Here is a 16,986-nt window from a genome sequence, read left to right as displayed (position 1 = left end):
GGCTGAACCGGAGCCCGGGGCCCTGCCGATGCCAGCCGGGCCTCACGGAGCCGGGTCTGTGATGGAGAGAGAGGCTGAACAGGAGCCCGGGGCCCCACCGATGCCAGCCGGGCCTCACGGAGCCGGGTCTGTGATGGAGAGAGAAGCTGAACAGGAGCCCAGGGCCCGCCGATGCCAGCCGGGCCGCACCGAGCCCGTGTTCAGCATCACCAGCCCTGCGCTGAGCTGGGGACCTGACTGTTGAGGGAGGGTCTCCAGGGCAGCTCCTCAGCTGGGCGTCACCCCAGGCCTTGTCTCCCATCCCAAGAGGGCTTTGAACCCCAACATGGAGGGCCTAAGGGTGGAATTTATTTATTTATTTATTTATTTATTTATTTATAGAAGTGGAGGGAGAGAGCGCTCCAGCTACTGGTTCACTCCAGATGCGCACAGTGACAGGGACTAGGCCAGGCCAGAACCAGGGACCAGGACCTTAACCCAGACAGGGCCCCAGCTACCAAACACCACTGCTGCCTCCCGGGGTCTGTATCAGCAGGAGCCGGGGATCGAACCAGGCACCCTGAGGTGGGACACAGGCGTCTCTGCCGGTGTCCTCGCCGCCAGGCCCAGCCCCCGCCCCCCGGGTCGACTTCCAAGTTCTCATCTGCCCGCCTTCGGGGTCAGCGGCTCTTCAACGCCCGGTGCTTTCCTGCGCCTCATTTGTACTCCACAGTGCGGAGTCTCTGTTGGGGCTGGTGTCAGGTGCAGCAGTTAAGACACCAGCACGTGGGGCACCCGTGTCCCGCATTGGAGTGCGTGGGTCAAGTCCTGGCTCCACTTCCCTCCCATCCAGCTTCCTGCAATTCACCGGGGAGACAGCCATGCTGGCTCCGTACGTGGGTCCTTGCCACACGTGTGGGAGACCCACAGCAGCTCAACTTCAGCCTGGCCCAGCCTCAGCGGTTGTGGGTGCTTGGGGAGTGACCCAGAGGATGGGAGAGCCCCGCCCTTCAAGTAAAATGAAAATAATGAAAAGCATTTGCCCACCAGCCGGGCGTTTTATGGAGGAGGGCGTATCAGGAGGTCAGGACCGAGAGGTGTTTGCCCCACCGCTCCCCGGGAGTGAGTCTGTGCCTGCAGACAGAGCCCTTCCCGGGAACCAGCCGGTGTGTGCGGCGCCGCGGGGTGAGGGCTGCTCCACAGAGGCCCAAGTTGGCTGTGGCTTTTACCGTTTCGGTAGGATCTCACACTGTCGCCATGCGTGCTGGTTCAGCGAGTTCCGAAGTTGAAAGCCCCCGAAGGAAGCCTTGAGAGTGATCCCCTCCCACCACGTCCTCACCCCGTTGCACACCCACAGGGGGACAGTGTGCACAGTGTTGGCACACGGAGGGCAGGAGCTCCCACCCGAGGCACGCGGCGTGCACGCACGCGCGCTCTCCCAGGGCCCCGGGGGAGGGCTGGCGCGGCAGCTCCAGGAGAATCCAGGCCTCCAGGTGGAGCCGGGACTTCGCCTTTCCGTGGTCTTTGGGGAACAGCAGCAGAGGCCCAGGCGCCCAGGGTGGGGGGTGGGGAGCAGAGGGCAGAGTCTGTGCCTCCCGCGTCCCCCGACAGCCAGGCCGAGGGCTGGGCTCCGTGCAAGCAAGGCACCGTTCTCCTCGGCTCGCTGAAGGCCCTCGAATGGGCCAGAGTGGCTCCCCGGGAACCGGTCCCGCGCCTGGTCCTGTCTGTGCCGCACGCGGTTCTGAGCCAGTCGGCGGCAGCGCAGCCACAGCAGAGCCGTAAACTTCTCCCTGGTTTGCCGCCGCCTCCCTTTTCATCTTGCCAGAAGACATTTTTTGGCCCTGAGGGAGAAATACATTGCGGCTGCAAAGCCAGTGGCTGACGGCTGCGGCCCCGGGCGGGCTGTTAGCAGAGCCCAGGTGTCCCTGGGAGGAGGAGAAACCAGGACCTGGGCTCCCTGGGGTGGAGGCGGGGCCTGGGGTGGATTGACGTTTCCTCCTCAAGTGCTCTCCGTCACTGTGGCTAATCACAAGATTTACTGTCCCAAGACTGCTCGCTGAGGGCCCAGTTCAGTTAAAACATGCCCGGCGGAAGCCGCAAGCGATCCTCATCTCGGCTTCTCGGGGCTTCTGGCGGCCTCACGCGTGGAGCCCACGTGGGTTTCCTGTGTTTTTATTTCTCGCTGCTGTGGGCCTCAGCATCCCCAGCCGTGGGTCCCGCTCCCTGCGGTGACGTCTGTCTCCCCTCCAGTTTGACAGGCTCTGGAGCGAGATGCCGGTCAACGCCAAGGGCAGGCTCAAGTACCTGGACTTCCTGAGCCGGTTCAGCTCAGAGCAGGCGGCCACCCCAGCGGCCTCGGGCGACTCGGCCGGCGCCCAGAGAGGCAGCAGCGTCCCTGAGCTCTCGGAATCGACCAGATCTGCCGTGGCTCTGCCTTCCTGTGAGCTGAGCGCAGGGTTAAAACCGCGGAGTCACTCCCGCGTGAGTCCTCGCCCCGCCTCCCACCAGACCCACAAACCACGGGCCCGGGGAGCCTTGGTGTCCCTGGGGTCCCCAGGCTGCAGGCAGGGGGTGAACCTGGGTGGGGGCACGGAGGAGGGGCTCACTGTGGGTCCGTGGTGTCTGCTGCCTTGTAGAGTGGGGGGAGAAGAGAGGGGCTACGGGCAGGAGCAGGACATGGCAGGCGCGGGCAGCGGGCAGGTCTTTGGCAGGAAGTGCAGGCCAGGGTAGACAGCCGCAGGCAAGAGGTGATGCGCCCGTCCTGAAGCTGAAACCAGCGAGGCTCCCGGTGGCGCCTCGTGTATGCCGGGTCCCCCAGGTAGGCAGAGACCTGACTTTAGGCCCAGGCCGGTCTGAGCGGTCTGAGCGCCGGCCCCGGCCCTGAGCGGGCACGGGGGGCTCCCGTGGCTGAGAAGGTGCCATGCGGAGCACGCGGGGGAGCCGTGGCCTGCGTGTGCACGGCGCACACCCCGTGCTCACTGTGCTTCCTCGGGCCGCACGTGCTAATCCCACACCTCCTCCGTGCCGGGGGCTTCTGCAGCTGGCCACACGCCCAGGCCCCTGCCTCTGGGCTGCTGTGGGCCTCGTACCTCATACCTCCAGGTCCTGGCTCTAAGTAGAGGCGCAGATTTGTTTAACAGAGAACAGACATTCCCGTGTGGGCCTGGGCCGTGCCACGTGGAGACAGACCACGTGAGTGAGGACAGACATTCCCGTGTGGGCCTGGGCCGTGCCACGTGGAGGCAGACCACGTGAGTGAGGACAGACATTCCCGTGTGGGCCTGGGCCGTGCCACGTGGAGGCAGACCACGTGAGGACAGACATTCCCGTGTGTGCCTGGGCCATGCCACGTGGAGACAGACCACATGAGTGAGGACAGACGTTCCCATGTGAGTGTGGGCCGCACCATGTGGAGACAGACCACGTGAGTGAGGACAGACATTCCCGTGTGGGCCTGGGCCATGCCACGTGGAGACAGACCACGTGAGTGAGGACAGACATTCCCGTGTGTGCCTGGGCCGTGCCACATGGAGGCAGACCACGTGAGTGAGGACAGACATTCCCGTGTGGGCCTGGGTCATGCCACGTGGAGACAGACCACGTGAGTGAGGACAGACATTCCCGTGTGGGCCTGGGCCGTGCCACGTGGAGACAGACCATGTGAGTGAGGACAGACGTTCCCATGTGAGTGTGGGCCACACCATGTGGAGGCAGACCACGTGAGTGAGGATAGACATTCCCATGTGGGCCCGGGTCATGCCATGTGGAGACAGACCACGTGAGTGAGGACAGACGTTCCCATGTGGGCCTGGGCCATCCCACGTGGAGACAGACCACTTGAGTGAGGACAGACATTCCCGTGTGGGCCTGGGCCGTGCCACGTGGAGACAGACCATGTGAGTGAGGACAGACGTTCCCATGTGAGTGTGGGCCACACCATGTGGAGGCAGACCACGTGAGTGAGGATAGACATTCCCATGTGGGCCCGGGTCATGCCACGTGGAGACAGACCACGTGAGTGAGGACAGACATTCCCGTGTGGGCCTGGGCCGTGCCACGTGGAGACAGACCACGTGAGTGAGGACAGACGTTCCCATGTGGGCCTGGGCCATGCCACGTGGAGACAGACCACGTGAGTGAGGACAGACGTTCCCATGTGAGTGTGGGCCACACCATGTGGAGGCAGACCACGTGAGTGAGGACAGACATTCCCATGTGAGCGTGGGCTGTGCCACATGGAGGCAGACCACGTGAGTGAGAACAGACATTCCTGTGTGGGCCTGGGCCACACTACGTGGAGGCAGACCACGTGAGTGAGAATAGACATTCCCGTGTGGGCCTGGGCCACACTACGTGGAGGCAGACCACGTGAGTGAGAACAGACATTGCCGTGTGGGCCTGGGCCATGCCACGTGGAGACAGACCACATGAGTGAGAACAGACATTCCCGTGTGGGCCTGGGCTGCACCACGTGGAGGCAGACCACATGAGTGAGAGGAGAAGTCTGCGTGGCACTCCCAGCCGTGGCCCAGGGCAAGAAGGGGGCTCTCCCCCTGCTCAGCCCCCTTTATGGGGTGAGGGTGCTGCTGTAGCACAAGTGAGGCCATCGGGGTTTTAGGGTACCTCATGGAGTTTGCTGTCCCTGTGTTGTCTCTGGTCCCAGGTGAGACACAGGGGCATCCTGGGAAGGTGGCGGTTTAGACTGACAGGTAAAGAGATAACAGGGCTGCAGGCTGCAGGGTTCCAGCTCACCCAGGCCTAACTAGCTGCCTGCCTATTCATACCTCATGGGGGGACGGCAGGCAAGCACAGCAGACAAGTGCCAGTGCAGTGCTTTCAAAGGTGGGAGGCGGAGCAGACCTGGGGGGTCGGGAGCACCCCAAGATGGCCGCAGCCCAGCCCCGTCCCCTGTCGCTGCAAGGGTGCAGATGGACCAGGCTCCAGGAGCGTCTGGGTGGGCTCACGGGGGATGGGAGGCAGGGGGCAGCGTGAGCTGTGGCCCGAGAGAGCCCCCTGCGTGTTGCCAGCGGTGAAGAGGGGAGGGGCCTCTAGAAGCTAGAAGAAGCGAGAGTGGGCTCTGCCCTGGGGCCCAGGGCACCTTGTCTGTAGAACTGCTGGGTGGGAGACCTGGGGTTATCCGTCAGGAGCCCCTAGGATGGAGGAGACAGACCTTCACTCCTCGGGGGCTGGAGGGACCCCGAAAGACCTCCGGGTGCAGCTGGAGGGGCTGGCAGTCAGGTCAGAGGCCACGGCGGCCTGGAGCCAGGTGGGGGTGGGGGCGGTGGTCAGACAAGGTGGAGTGGGCAGGTCTGAGGAGAGGCGGAGGCTTCCGGGGGGCTGGCCTGGTGACCAGCGGTAGTGGGAAAGGCACAGGGTTCGGGAGGAAGACACATGCGTGCACACTCACACGCACACACACGTGCACACACACGCACACGGCTGCGTGCCGCTTCCAGCACCAGTTTGGCTGGCAGCCTTTGCCGCAAGGACAGCCCCCAGGTAAATGACAGCTAGCCTCTCTGGCCGTTCCTGCCCACGTGACGGCCAGGCCGGTGTCCCGACTGCCCAGGACGCCCTGCGGGGTCCCCGGCTCAGAGGCCCTCCCTTCCCCGTCTCCCGCAGACTCCGCCGAGCGCAGCCGCGGACGCCCCCTTGCAGAACTGTGAGCCCATAGAGAGCAGGCTCAGGAAGAAGCTGCAGGGCTGCTGGCGCGAGCTGCTGCGCGAGTGCAAGGCCATGGACACGGACAGGCGCGGGGAGGTCACCGCCGCCCAGTTCCTCGGTTCGTGGGGGCACAGGCCCAGACCCCAGGGTGCGAGGGAGGGAGCGGGGAAGCAGGAAGCCAGCCGGGGGCTCGCAGGATCCCCGCCTGCCGGGGGTGAGGTCGGCCCTCCCCCAGGGCTCGCCATCAGAAATCAGCCGTGGCCGTGGCCGCGGGCCCGTAGGACTGTCCACAGACTCTGAGGGGGTGGGAGAGGTGGAGGAGGGGGACGGGCACTCCTGCGCCCTCTGCTGTTTGCGCTGGGTTCTGTTTGCCCCTTGTGTCGCTTACCCTGCCTGGTTTAGACTCCGCTCACTGTGGCAGATTGCTCCCTTGGCACTTTATGGGGGGTGGGGGGCAGTGACGTCACGCCACCACCCTGCCCCCTCTGTAAGGGAGGGCAGGGGCTGGCCCGAGAGCCTCCACTGCTGACATCAGTCACGAGGGCTCGGCTCCTGACAGCTCCCGGGAAGAACACCTAGAAGTTAAGTACAACGCCACGAGGCCGGCTCACTGAGGCCTCTCCGCTGAGCACGGGACACCCTCACGTACGCCCTGGGCCTTGTCACTGCTCTTTCTCGTCCCCCGCGAGCTCCCGCCAGCCAGCTCCTGCCAGGCTTCCACGCTCCCATAGCTCAGCACAGCACGAATGACGCCGACGCACTCACGAGCTGCGCTGTGCCTCCCGCCCCGTCTGACGGTCCCTTTGGGCTCCTCAGACGCTGGCTGTGCCTGGATGGCCACAGGTGCCCGACGCAGAGCCCCCGCTGGCCTGCACGCAGCAGCCTCCGCCTGCACGTGGTCTGCGGCACCATCTGTGTGCAGTCTGCTGCCCCGGTTCTCCTGGTCGGCCTCGGCGAGCGGCACAGCACTCATGCCGGGCCCCGGTGCTTGGCTCCATGCGGGCAAACCGGAGGCTGCGCTAAGATCGCACCCAGCGAGCCTCGGTCGTGAGCTATTGCTCCGAGAGCAGTGTTGTCGAGGACTGGAGCGGGTGTTTGGGTGTAGAGGTGCCGGCCTCGTGGCAGCCAGGAGACCCACCCCCCGAGAGGTCTTGGAGAGCACCCCACAGCGGGGCTCGTCACTGGCTGAAAACTCGGGGTGCAAATGGGCAAGAGCGGGTCTTGGAGCCAGCTGGCCGCTGGTGGACTGCAGGGCCCAGTGGGAGCCCCTTGCCTCACCTGCGGGAGCACCCCACCTCCCCCTCTGGTCGTGGCTCCTGAGGTTCTCTGTCCACTGTCGGGATATGTGACCCCCAGCAGCAGCAGGGGCAGTCCCTGGGGCACTTGGAGCTCTGCATGCCTGTTTCTGTCCGTCTGTCTGTCTGCCATCCGTGAGTCCCTCTGAGGCAGGGACCCAGGGCCCACGGCAGAGAGGGTCTGGGATGAACCGACAGGTGCACCAGCGAGGACAGGTGCGTGAGCGAGCGGGCGCCGCCCGCTGAGCCGCCCCTCCGTCTCTAGGGCTCGTGGAGAAGTTCAGCCTGGACGTCAGCCCGGAGGAGAGCCGGCGGCTGCTGGCCAAGTACGACCTGCGGAACACCGGCCGCTTCGCCTACTGCGCCTTCCTGCAGAGCTGCGTCCTGCTGCTGCAGGCCAAGGAGACCTCGCTGCTGCACCGGCTGAAGATCCAGAACGCCCACAAGATGGTGAGCCGCTCACCCGGCCCCGCCCACTCCCCAGCAGGCCGGCTCGCAGACGCCCTGGCCACCGCCCGGCCCGCTCCCGCTCCCGCTCCCGCTCCCCCTCCCGCTCCCCCTCCCGCTCCCGCTCCCGCTCCCGCTCCCCGCTCCCAGCGCAAGGTGAGGCCGGCTCGGGACACAGTGCAGACGCCCTGGCCACCACCCGGCCCACTGCCCGCTCCCCACTCCCCAGCGCACAGCGAGGCCGGCTCGGGACACAGGCAGTGCAGACGCCCTGGCCGCCCCCGGCCCGCTCTGCCGCTGGTCAGGCCTCCACAGACCAGTGCCTCTGGCTCAGGGCCACCTGCCGTGGGCCCGGTCCTCTCTGGCAGGGAGCAGGTCCGTGTCCCTGCTTCCTTCTGCGGCCAAACCGGCTCTGGCTCTCGGAAGCCTTGGTGCAGAGACCTCGGGGGAGGGGGCGGAGCAAGCTGGAGGCCAGGGCTGGGTGGCCGTGGGTGCTGCGGCGGAAGCCGGGCATGGTGAGAGCAAGCCAGTCCAGGCCCCGGCTCCTCCGGCAGCGCATGGGCATCCGGCGCTGACCAGTAGGACAAGTGTGAGCACCCGAACCCTGCGCCCATCGCGGTCCTGAAACGGGGCTTGTGCTGCCATCTGCGGCTGGCCTGGGTCAGCGACTGCTGGCACGGCCTGCTCACACAGCAGCTAGTGCAGACCCCGGACGGAATCTCTGCTCCTCCTCAAACTGGACCTCAACCTGGGGTGGGCGTGGCCCTCTCCCGGAGGGGGTGTGGCCTGCCACACCTCCCAGCTCCTGTGCTGGAGGCGGGGGCATGTAGGAGCCAGGCCGTTTGCAGGCAGCGCCCCCAGAGGCAGGCGGCCCTCGTGGTCCCCAGCCCCCCTGCAGCAGGGCCAGGCCAGGGGGGCGGCCAGTGTCCCGAAGCCCCGCCCTCACCCTCCCCTCCCCTCCCCGGTGGCGGGTTCCAGGAGGAGGCGGGCGCGGAGACGGCCTCCTTCTACGCGGCTCTGCTGCGCATCCAGCCGAAGATCGTGCACTGCTGGCGGCCCATGCGGCGCACCTTCAAGACCTACGACGCCAGCGGCTCGGGGCTGCTCAGCGTGGCCGACTTCAGGAAGGTGAGCACGGCCGGGCCGGAAACCGCAAGGACCCCCTCCCTGCCCCCGCCCCCGCCCGGGGCCCTCGGGTCCACTTGGTTCTCCTCCCGCACAGCCCCTCTGGGCGCTCCCCAGCCTGGGCTCAGCCTCCCTGCTCGTCCCCAGGGCACCTGCTCCTCGGAGGCCTGGCCAGGTCGGGGGCTTCCCCAGTCCCACCACCGACAGGGAGCAGGCTCTGCCGCCTGCACCACAGTGAGCCGTGGCCCTGCCTTGCATGGCAGGCCTGTGCCCCGGGGCCCCGCCATAGCCTCACGGGCACAGCGGCTCTCCCGGGCCCCAGCCAGGGTTCTCTGCTCCTCTCTGGGCAGCTTCCCAGACACCCACCGGGGCAGCGGCAGCCGGGAGTGGGCGGGGAAATGCAGCTTCCATGGAGCCCTGGGGGTCAGATGGGCTCTGCTGGGACCTCTCGGACCCGCAGCCTCAGCGTCCACTGCTGCTTTCGACCCAGCCAGGCCGGCGGCCCCAGGGCTCCTCCACCCGCCTTCCTGGGCTCCCCTTAGCACAACACAGAGATGGAAAGTTACTCTGTTAGTGATTGTTTCAGCTGCAAATAACCGGGAACTAACGGCAGCTCACTCAGGTCTGCTGCTCGCTGGCACCAGGCAGCAAGTCCAGAGCTGGCCAGGGTCTACCTGTGCTCCACTGTCCTCCACACCTGGCTTCCTCCCCAGGGCCCCCTCATGGTACAAGCTGGCTGCTGGAGTCCCAGCATCATATCAACATTCCAGACACAGAGGGAAAAGGGACATGGCCCTCTCCTGGAATGGAGACAGAAAACTACACACAGCATTCACACTTGGGTTCCACTGGCCAGAGAGCCTGGGGGACTGTCCCCGTGAGCCAGACCCGCAGCAGCCATGTCACCGAGGGTCAAGGGCAGTCGGCTCTGCTGGGCGGCCAGGCTGTGGCACTGTCCTGTGCCTGCTCCCGGGCTGGCCCCCACCAGCCTCAGGCCCTGTGGCCAGGTCCCCCCAGCCCCCTCTCTACCCTCAGCTCTGCTCGGGCACGGGGCAGTCATTAACCTCCCATCGGGAAAGGCAGGGAGGGGTCCCCTTGCCCGGCAGAAGGTGGGGCGACGCCGAGCGGGCCCGCGCCAGGCCCACGCCCGCACGTCTTGGCCGCAGGTGCTGCGGCTGTACAGCATCAACCTGTCGGAGGAGGAGTTCTTCCACATCCTGGAGTACTACGACAAGACGCTGTCCTCCAGAATCTCCTACAATGACTTTCTGCGCGCCTTCCTGCAGTAGCCCCGCGCCAGCCCCCCTGACGCCGCTCCGAGGCCGGCCCGGAGCCGGGCGCAGCCTGCACCTGCCCGCCGCTGGGCTCTGCCGCCGGCCCTGGCCTGCCCGCCGTGCCGCAGGCGCCGCCCTCTGTCCGAGCAAATAAAATACGTCTGCAGGAATCAGGAATGTTCCGCGAGGCTCTGAAAGGACCGCGGCCCCCCAAGGGTCTGGGTGCCCCTGCCAGGTCCCGGAGCTGACCCGACCCCACCCCCACCCTGCTTCCTCGTCCTGGGCAGGACCATGCCGGCTCCCCACTGCGCGGGTCCCCCAGACCGGGCCCCGTCCCCGCCTCGTCACAGGGCAGCCCACCTCCACTGACGGGACCAGGTGACAGTGGCCCTTCTTGGGGATGGCCTCTCTGTTGGCTCAGAGCCGTCGGCAATGGCTGCCTCCCGGGAGGTTCCCAGGGGAGCCGGTCTGGCCGGAGGCGTGGTGAGGGGGGCTCTGAGGCAAGCCCGGGGAAGTGAGGACTGAGGGGCTGGCAACGGTGCCCACCGGGGACGGGAGCCCTCGGCTGTGACAGGGCCCGCCTGGCGCTCCCGGGGGAGGGGCCGAGGGGCAGGTGCGTGGCATGGGCCCCTTGGCAGCACCGGCTGGAGCCCGTCCGGCGGCAGCGAGACGCGAAGGACCTGAGATGGCAGCTTTCCCGGGCACGCGGCCGGCCACCTCGGAGCCACGCTCTGACACGCGGCCAGGTATGCACTCGCCCCTCCCGGGGCTCAGCGGCGCCACTGTGCTGGGCTCGGAGCACAGGCGGCCCCCACGTGCACTGCCCGCGACCCGTGCAGAGGGCCAAGGTGCCCGCCGTGCGGTAGGACGTGCGGATGGGTGGGCTCCCCCACCTGCAGCCCCAGCCCGGGCAGGAGGGGCTGCTGAAGTGACTCCCGCGAGGAAGGGGCTCAGCCCCGTCATGCCACCCAGACCCTGCGCGAATGCCAGCACCTCACGGGCGTAGGAGCCAAGGGGGCGGAGGACAAGGGGCCTCATCACCCCCTCCCCGAAGCGCCTCTGCAAGTCTGGAGGGCTGGGTCCCAGGGCCAGTCAGAGGCCACCAGCACGAAGCAGGAGTCCCCCCAACCTCTGCTGGCCTGCCTGAGCGCCTCCCACAGTCCTCCCGCGTCAGGCGCGCTTTGCACTGCACCTGGAGGAGCTGCCGCGGTGGCTCCCCCTCCCGCTGGGGTCCAACACAGAAGTCCACCGGGACTCCAGACGGCAGGAGCCAGACTGTGCTCCCTGGAACGAGGGCAGCACCCCGGCAGGGGAAGCCCTGGCTGGCCGAGGGGCGCCTGGAACCGGCGAAGCCGCAGGTAGGTGAGGCCTGTCGGTCATGGCTCAGGCCGGCTGCTGCGCAGGTGTGCGTCCTCCTGGGAGCGACGGCCCCGAGAAGCTGTGCATGGAGGGAAGGGTGGGGTGGGCAGGGCAGCACTGCTCTCTCCTTGTCTGGGTGGGAGCTCCCTAGTGCATCACATACCCCCAGTCCGTGTCTTAGGATCTGCTTCTGGGGGCGACCACAGGAACCTTCCAAAGTTCTCCTGAAGTTTGCAGAGGACAGGGCCGGCGCCCCAGGTCCTGAAGACCCCCGTGGTCCACGCCTCCCTGGGGAGGCAGGCCCTGAGTGCCTAAGACTGTGTGTGTGCAGACCCCAGTGGCCAGGCAGGCATGGGCGGTGTTCGGCGAGAGTCGGGGCGCCTCCACCGTGGACCTCGCCCCTTCCACACGTTCATCGCGGGTCTCCAGGAAGCAGAAGGCCTGGCAGCTTGGTCACCACCGTGCCTCAGGGGTCAGCTCCATGGGGGCTGCAAGAGTGAGCCCTGGGGGCTGGGGCCTCGGGGGCAGCCGGCAGGTGCCGGCCTTGACTGCGGGACGTCCACGGGCCCCTGTCACGGACTCGTGCCCAGGCGTCACCTGGGGACACACTGGGCATGGGAACCCCGAGTGCCAAGCCCTCGGCACTCACCCTGGGAGGCTCCCACAGGCCACCAGGTGCTCCTCTGCGTCCCAAGGTCTCCCCCAGCTCACGGGTCCCAAACAGGGTCCCTTTCCTCCTGTCCCCCTCCGTGACTGGCACCCAGCGTCCGCCATCACCCTCGGCTTACCCTTGCTCTGGTCCCCACACCCCCACCACCTGCCGCCTTGGCCTATCACAGCTGCTGAGGGCATTCCCCGAGTGTGCAGTGGACACGGGTACACACGGAGGGTTCACGGATGAGTGGGTGGACGGACAGATGGACGGTGGCTGGCTGGAGAGCTGGACGGACAGGCAGACGGAGACATGGGTGGGCAGGCGGGCGGGCAGGTGGCTGGCTGAGGACAGCAGACCTTTTGCAGCTCGGGGGTCTGTGGGGCGGGGCCGCTACCTGGCCGATGCTTGTCCTGGACCGCACCTGGGCCCTCTGACAAGGGCTGGGTTCAAGCCGGAGCCGAGTTTGGGAAGATGGGGCAGTCAGGGCCTGGGCCACACAGAGCTGTCCAGGCCACTGCCCCGAGGCCGCCCTGCCCAGGGGAGCTGCAGCAAACAGGAACGCCAGGCGCTGCCCCCGCCACCCCCAGACACGGGAGCAGGCGCCCTGTGGGCTGCTGCTGCTTTTTACAAAGACTTTATTGTCTGACATGCTTGACAAAAAAACCACAGCCACAACCGAGCTACGCCACAGGCCGCGGAGCCCGCCGCCCTCCCCCGCGCACAGCTTCCACAGCTGCCGCCATAGCTTCTCTCCTCCACATAAAAATACACCGCACTCTGGAGCTACCTTAAGAAAACAGTTCTTAGAGTCCGCAGTTCTGGGTCCACGTGGCAACCGAGCAGAGCCGGAGCCACCAAAGCCACCCCGGAGACCTCGCCACCGCCACAGCCCTGGGTTGCGCCCAGCTCTGGACTCGGACTTCAGGGCCCCCGAGCGCAAATGAACCGGAGCTGCTCCTGCACAGGCCACGCTGGGAACAGCGCCTGGGCCATGCAGTGCTGGGGAGGGAGCGGGAGCCGGAGCCGGAGCCGGAGCCGAGCCGAGCCGAGCCGAGCCGAGCCGAGCCGAGCCGCGCCGCCTCGCTCGGGCGGGACAACAGTGCCTGCTTTGCAGGGCCCTCTGAGGATGGGAGGAGACTGTGTGTCTGCAAATGGGGTCCCCGGCCTGGCGCGGAAGAGGGGCCTCTCAGGGCACAGTGTACAGCAGGTGCAGAAATACCGGTGGGGGGGCCAGGAACAGGACTGAGGTGTCACATCGTTAAAAACTAAGCCGCAGGGTGCGCACAAGGCTGACGTTTCAAATACAGAGGGCGACCCCCACCTCACCCAACCCTAGCTCTGCACGGCCCTGCAGGGGGTGCACACGTGACCACGTGGCCTCAGCCTGCAGAGCAGCACAGTCCCCGTGACCAGGCAGCGCGTGCTGTAGCCCCGGGCCACTGTAGCCGGTGCCGCTCGGGCCCAGGGCTCGGCCAGGGCCAGTCCTGGTTCCTAAGGTGCCCTAAACGTGCTCCGGCCTGGGGGGGGGGGGGGGAAGGAGGCTACCACCCTCCTGCCCCCCCACCCCAGAGTCTGTGCGGGAGCCTCCCGAGGCTCCCAGGAGTAGCAGCCCTCCCACAGACGGGTAAAGATTCAGTCACTCCCCGAGCAGACAGGTCCCTCAGCAAGGGGCACAGGCCAGGACACACAGGACGGCGTAAGGAGCGCGGGGTCCCGACAGCCAACCCGGATTTTCTCCATCCGAGGCCTCGTCTGAGCACCGGCAGCCAGCCGGGCCGGGGCGGCGCTCGCACAGTCAGGAGCTCCGTGGCGTGGGCAGGTCGATGACGATGGGCGGGTTCACGGGCTGGTAGTTCACAGTGCACACGGACGCATTCACGTAGGTGGTGGTCCCGTCCGCCATGACACCGTACCCTGCAACGGAGCAGCACGCCCGTCAGGCCAGCTCCTGGGCGGTGCCGGTGTTGGGGGCTAGCCGCCCCAAACCCTGGGGCTTGGTCTCCCATGAAACAGAGGTGACGCCGCATGGTGCTTGGCCCAGCACCTGGCATGCAGGAAGCACACGGCTGTCACCTCCCTCCCCACCAACGCCATCGTCATCCTCGCCACCACGGCCATACCGCCATCACCATCACTCTTATCACCGCCAGCCTTGCAGCCTCTGCCCACCTGTCGTCTCCTCCTCCTTCAGGAAGGGACACCCCTCCCCCACGCAGGCCTCATCCCTCTCCAGTGGCACGGGGGTCCCAGGCCACAGCACGCAGCTGTCTGCCCCTCCCCGCCCCGTTGGCTCTGCCCAGATGCCTGGGGGCGCCGGGGCTGGGCTCAGCTGATGGCCCCGCCCCCGGATGCTCTGCAGCCCACCCCCACCATGCGCCTCCCAGCAGGGCTGAGCCTGGAGGCCTTGGGGGAAGGGAAAGCAGGCTCCGGGGAGGGGCCTGAGGTCTCCCAGGGGAAGCCCTCGCCGTGGCGCCCGCAGGCAGGACCGGCCGCCCGCCCACCAGGCGAAGGGGGCAGCCCCAGCCCCAGCCCCAGCCCCGGAGGGGGATCATCTACGCCACCAAGGCTTCTCAGGCAGGCCTGCCCTCTGCATTTAATAAGCACCTACTGTATGCCAGACCCTGAGGCTGAAGCAACAAGGTGTTCTCACCACACGGCCCCAGTGTCACCCCCTCCCCGACTCCCTAGACCAGAGGCACCGCAGTTAGGGGGCTGCAGGGAGCACACCCTGAGCCCGAGGCCTGGAGGAGTTGCCTCCCTCCTCCTCCCCTCCTGACTGACCGTGAATCGGCCCGCCCAGGCCCCTCCCCGACACCGACCTTCGTGGATGTGGCCGAAGACGTGCAGCCGCGGCTGGACGCGCCTCTGCACCGTGTTCAGCAGCTCCACGCAGCCCACACGCTGCATCTTCTTGGGGACCCAGTCCAGGAAGCCTGTGTGGGAGAGAGCAGGGGCCGGGGACAGTCCCCCGAGGGCCCAGCCTCAGGACCCGGCCAGGGCACAGCTCTCCCCCGCCCCCGACAAACTCTGCAAACCCTGTCCTGCCTCTCCCTCCTCCGGAGGCTGCACTGAGGGGGGTGGGCCAGGCACCCACCCGTTGCAGAGACCAGCAAACTGAGGCTGGAGAGGGCCAGGGGAGGCCCGAGGGCGCCCCAGTGGCCGAGAGCAGAGCCTCCGACACAGCCTCACACACGTGGCCTGCACCTGTCTACCGCCAGGCTCCCGCAGCCGCTATGATCCCCACGTGGCCGCCCAAGGGGAGAGGGACGCAGATGAGCCGCGGGGTTTAAGTGCCAGCGTCTGCCGTGTGACCTCGCACCAGTCACCCAGGCTCTCTGGTTCCTCTGCACCCAGCAGGGTCCCCGGTCAGTTCCTGGGGGGCTCCTGGGCCTTGCAGACCAGAAGCGAGGGCGCGAGGGGCTCCCCCAGCTCTGGGCTGTGTGTGTGGGAGGGACCTGGGCCGGGCCCTGGGCCGGGGCTGGGGTGGAGGCGACAGCCCCGCTTCCCCGCTGTGCCACCTGGTCCCAGGCTCTCATTCCTGTTAACTCTGTTAGAGCGTGCGCGCCCATCTGCCGGTTCCCTCCTCAAATGCCTGCCACAGCGGGCCGGGGCAGCCTGAGCCGGGAGCTCCATCCGGGCTCCTGTGGGGTGGCAGGGCCCCAGCTATTGTTGAGTGTGCCGGGACTGGAAGCTTCCGGCCCGGCTTGGGGCGTCAACCTCCAGGCCGAGCTCCCCGCGCCCTGCCCTCTTGCGGGGGGTCGAGGACCCTCTCCTGGAAGCCCCCCGGGCAGCACCCCCTCCCTCATCCATTCCTGCGAGGCCGGGGCAGGCATGGCGTGGGTCTGGGTCAAGCCCCGGCGCAGAGGCTGCCCTGGGCTACACTGCTGGGGTTTGCCCTTCTCCCACGGGGGAGGCGTGGCCTCACCACTGCCCCAGGACTTCCTCCTACAGCTGAGAGTGGAGGAGAAAGGGCAAGACTTGGGGCTGGGGTAGCCACGGGGGTCCTCGCAGGGAGAAGACACTGCCCGGGCCAAAGCAGGGTTCGGGGTGGTGAAGTCCAGCAAGCTGGGAGCTGCTGCTGTGGAAAGCGGGGGATGGAGCCGGGGAAGCCCCCAGGCCGCGGGCGTGGCCGGGGGGAGGGAGGCGGTGGGACCGGGGACCCACAGCCCTGGCGAGTCTGGACCCCCACCCACCCACGCGCCCAGGACAGGAGGGGCGAGGGCCCTTCTTACCCAGCGGCGGGCCGTGCGTGACCAGGACGTCCACGCCCTCAGGGATGAGGTTCCACTTCTCCAGCAGGGCCTGTCCCCGCGGGAGGTTGAAGCCCCAGCCATAGAACCAGGGCTGCCTGGGGGAGAAGTGCAGGCGGTCAGGGAGCAGCTCGGTGGCCGCAGGAGTGCCCTTGGCCGGGAAGGGGCCAGCGGGAACCCTCCTTCCCGGCGCCTCGGCCCAGAGCTAACCGATCAGCACCGCCGGTTCCGCGGTGAGGGCAGGGGAGAGGACGTCCAGAGGGTCCCCCGTGTGTGGATCAGCGACGTCTGGCCTTGAGAGCCACTCACAGGGAGACGGCTGGACCGAGCTGCGCCAGACACCACCGCACCTCCGCGGCTCTCAGCCGTGCCGGCCTGGAGAAGCCACGTGGCCGGGGTCTCTGTCACGTGCCACGAAAAGCATCAGAACCCTCTCTGTGGTCCCAGGTGCCACGCTTGTGTGACCTCATAGCCCCACCCCCACCACAGCTGCCATCTAGCGCCCACGAGGTGGGCGGTGCCTTCCGGAGAAGCCTAGCACCTTGATAAAACAGGCCCTTCCTCACGCGGGGACACAGGGAAGGGCTGTCTGAGCGGGAAGAGGGACCCCGCTAGGCTGTCGACACCCAGGACTTCCTCCTACTGGGAGGTCTGGCCCCCACATGGACGGAGACCAGCGCCATTACCGTCCCGAGTCATGAGTTCCCCTAGCGCCAGCGACTCCGACCTCACTCACAAATAGGGTCTTGGCAGAAGGAATCGGGTTAAAGCGAGGCCACATTCGATGGGGGGGGGGGGGGCACATGCAGAGAGAGGGCCCTGTGGGACTTGGAGGCAGCGGCTGCAGGGACATGGCCCCGACCAGGGAACCCCGGAGCTGGGAGGTGACACCATGCCGATGGCCCCTCGGGAGCCCACGCCAGAGGAACCCCCGGCCC

General features: G+C 67.3%; 2 protein-coding genes across 14 annotated transcripts in view; one reads left to right on the top strand and one right to left on the bottom strand.

Moving 5' to 3' along the window:
* EFCAB6 (EF-hand calcium binding domain 6) overlaps positions 1-9,955 on the top strand; it is a 231,497-nt gene extending 221,542 nt beyond the window's left edge. For 5 of the 6 annotated variants that reach the window (XM_089307706.1, XM_070053016.2, XM_070053015.2 and 2 more), the window contains 5 exons: positions 2,230-2,460; positions 5,602-5,761; positions 7,204-7,388; positions 8,364-8,513; positions 9,677-9,955. In XM_089307706.1, coding sequence (XP_089163832.1) covers positions 2,230-2,460; positions 5,602-5,761; positions 7,204-7,388; positions 8,364-8,513; positions 9,677-9,799 — 849 coding nt within the window. In that variant the 3' untranslated portion in view covers positions 9,800-9,955. Of the gene's footprint in view, positions 1-2,229; positions 2,461-5,601; positions 5,762-7,203; positions 7,389-8,363; positions 8,514-9,676 lie in introns of those variants that run through there. The other variant, XM_070053019.2, reaches the window with a different exon arrangement.
* A 2,461-nt stretch (positions 9,956-12,416) lies between these two features.
* Positions 12,417-16,986, bottom strand: part of MPPED1 (metallophosphoesterase domain containing 1) — a 64,147-nt gene continuing 59,577 nt past the window's right edge. For all 8 annotated transcript variants that reach the window (XM_089307700.1, XM_089307699.1, XM_070053021.2 and 5 more), the window contains 3 exons: positions 16,031-16,146; positions 14,618-14,731; positions 12,417-13,712 (listed from right to left, as the gene is read on the bottom strand). In XM_089307700.1, the coding sequence (XP_089163826.1) occupies positions 13,594-13,712; positions 14,618-14,731; positions 16,031-16,146 (349 nt within the window). In that variant the 3' untranslated portion in view covers positions 12,417-13,593. The remainder of the gene's footprint in view (positions 13,713-14,617; positions 14,732-16,030; positions 16,147-16,986) is intronic.

This window comes from Oryctolagus cuniculus, chromosome 11, assembly GCF_051225735.1.
Source record: "Oryctolagus cuniculus isolate XC-2025 breed Fujian yellow rabbit chromosome 11, ASM5122573v1, whole genome shotgun sequence".
Taxonomy (NCBI): Eukaryota; Metazoa; Chordata; class Mammalia; order Lagomorpha; family Leporidae; genus Oryctolagus; species Oryctolagus cuniculus.
Note: the sequence above shows the minus strand (reverse complement) of the source record. Positions and strands in the feature narration are given on the sequence as shown.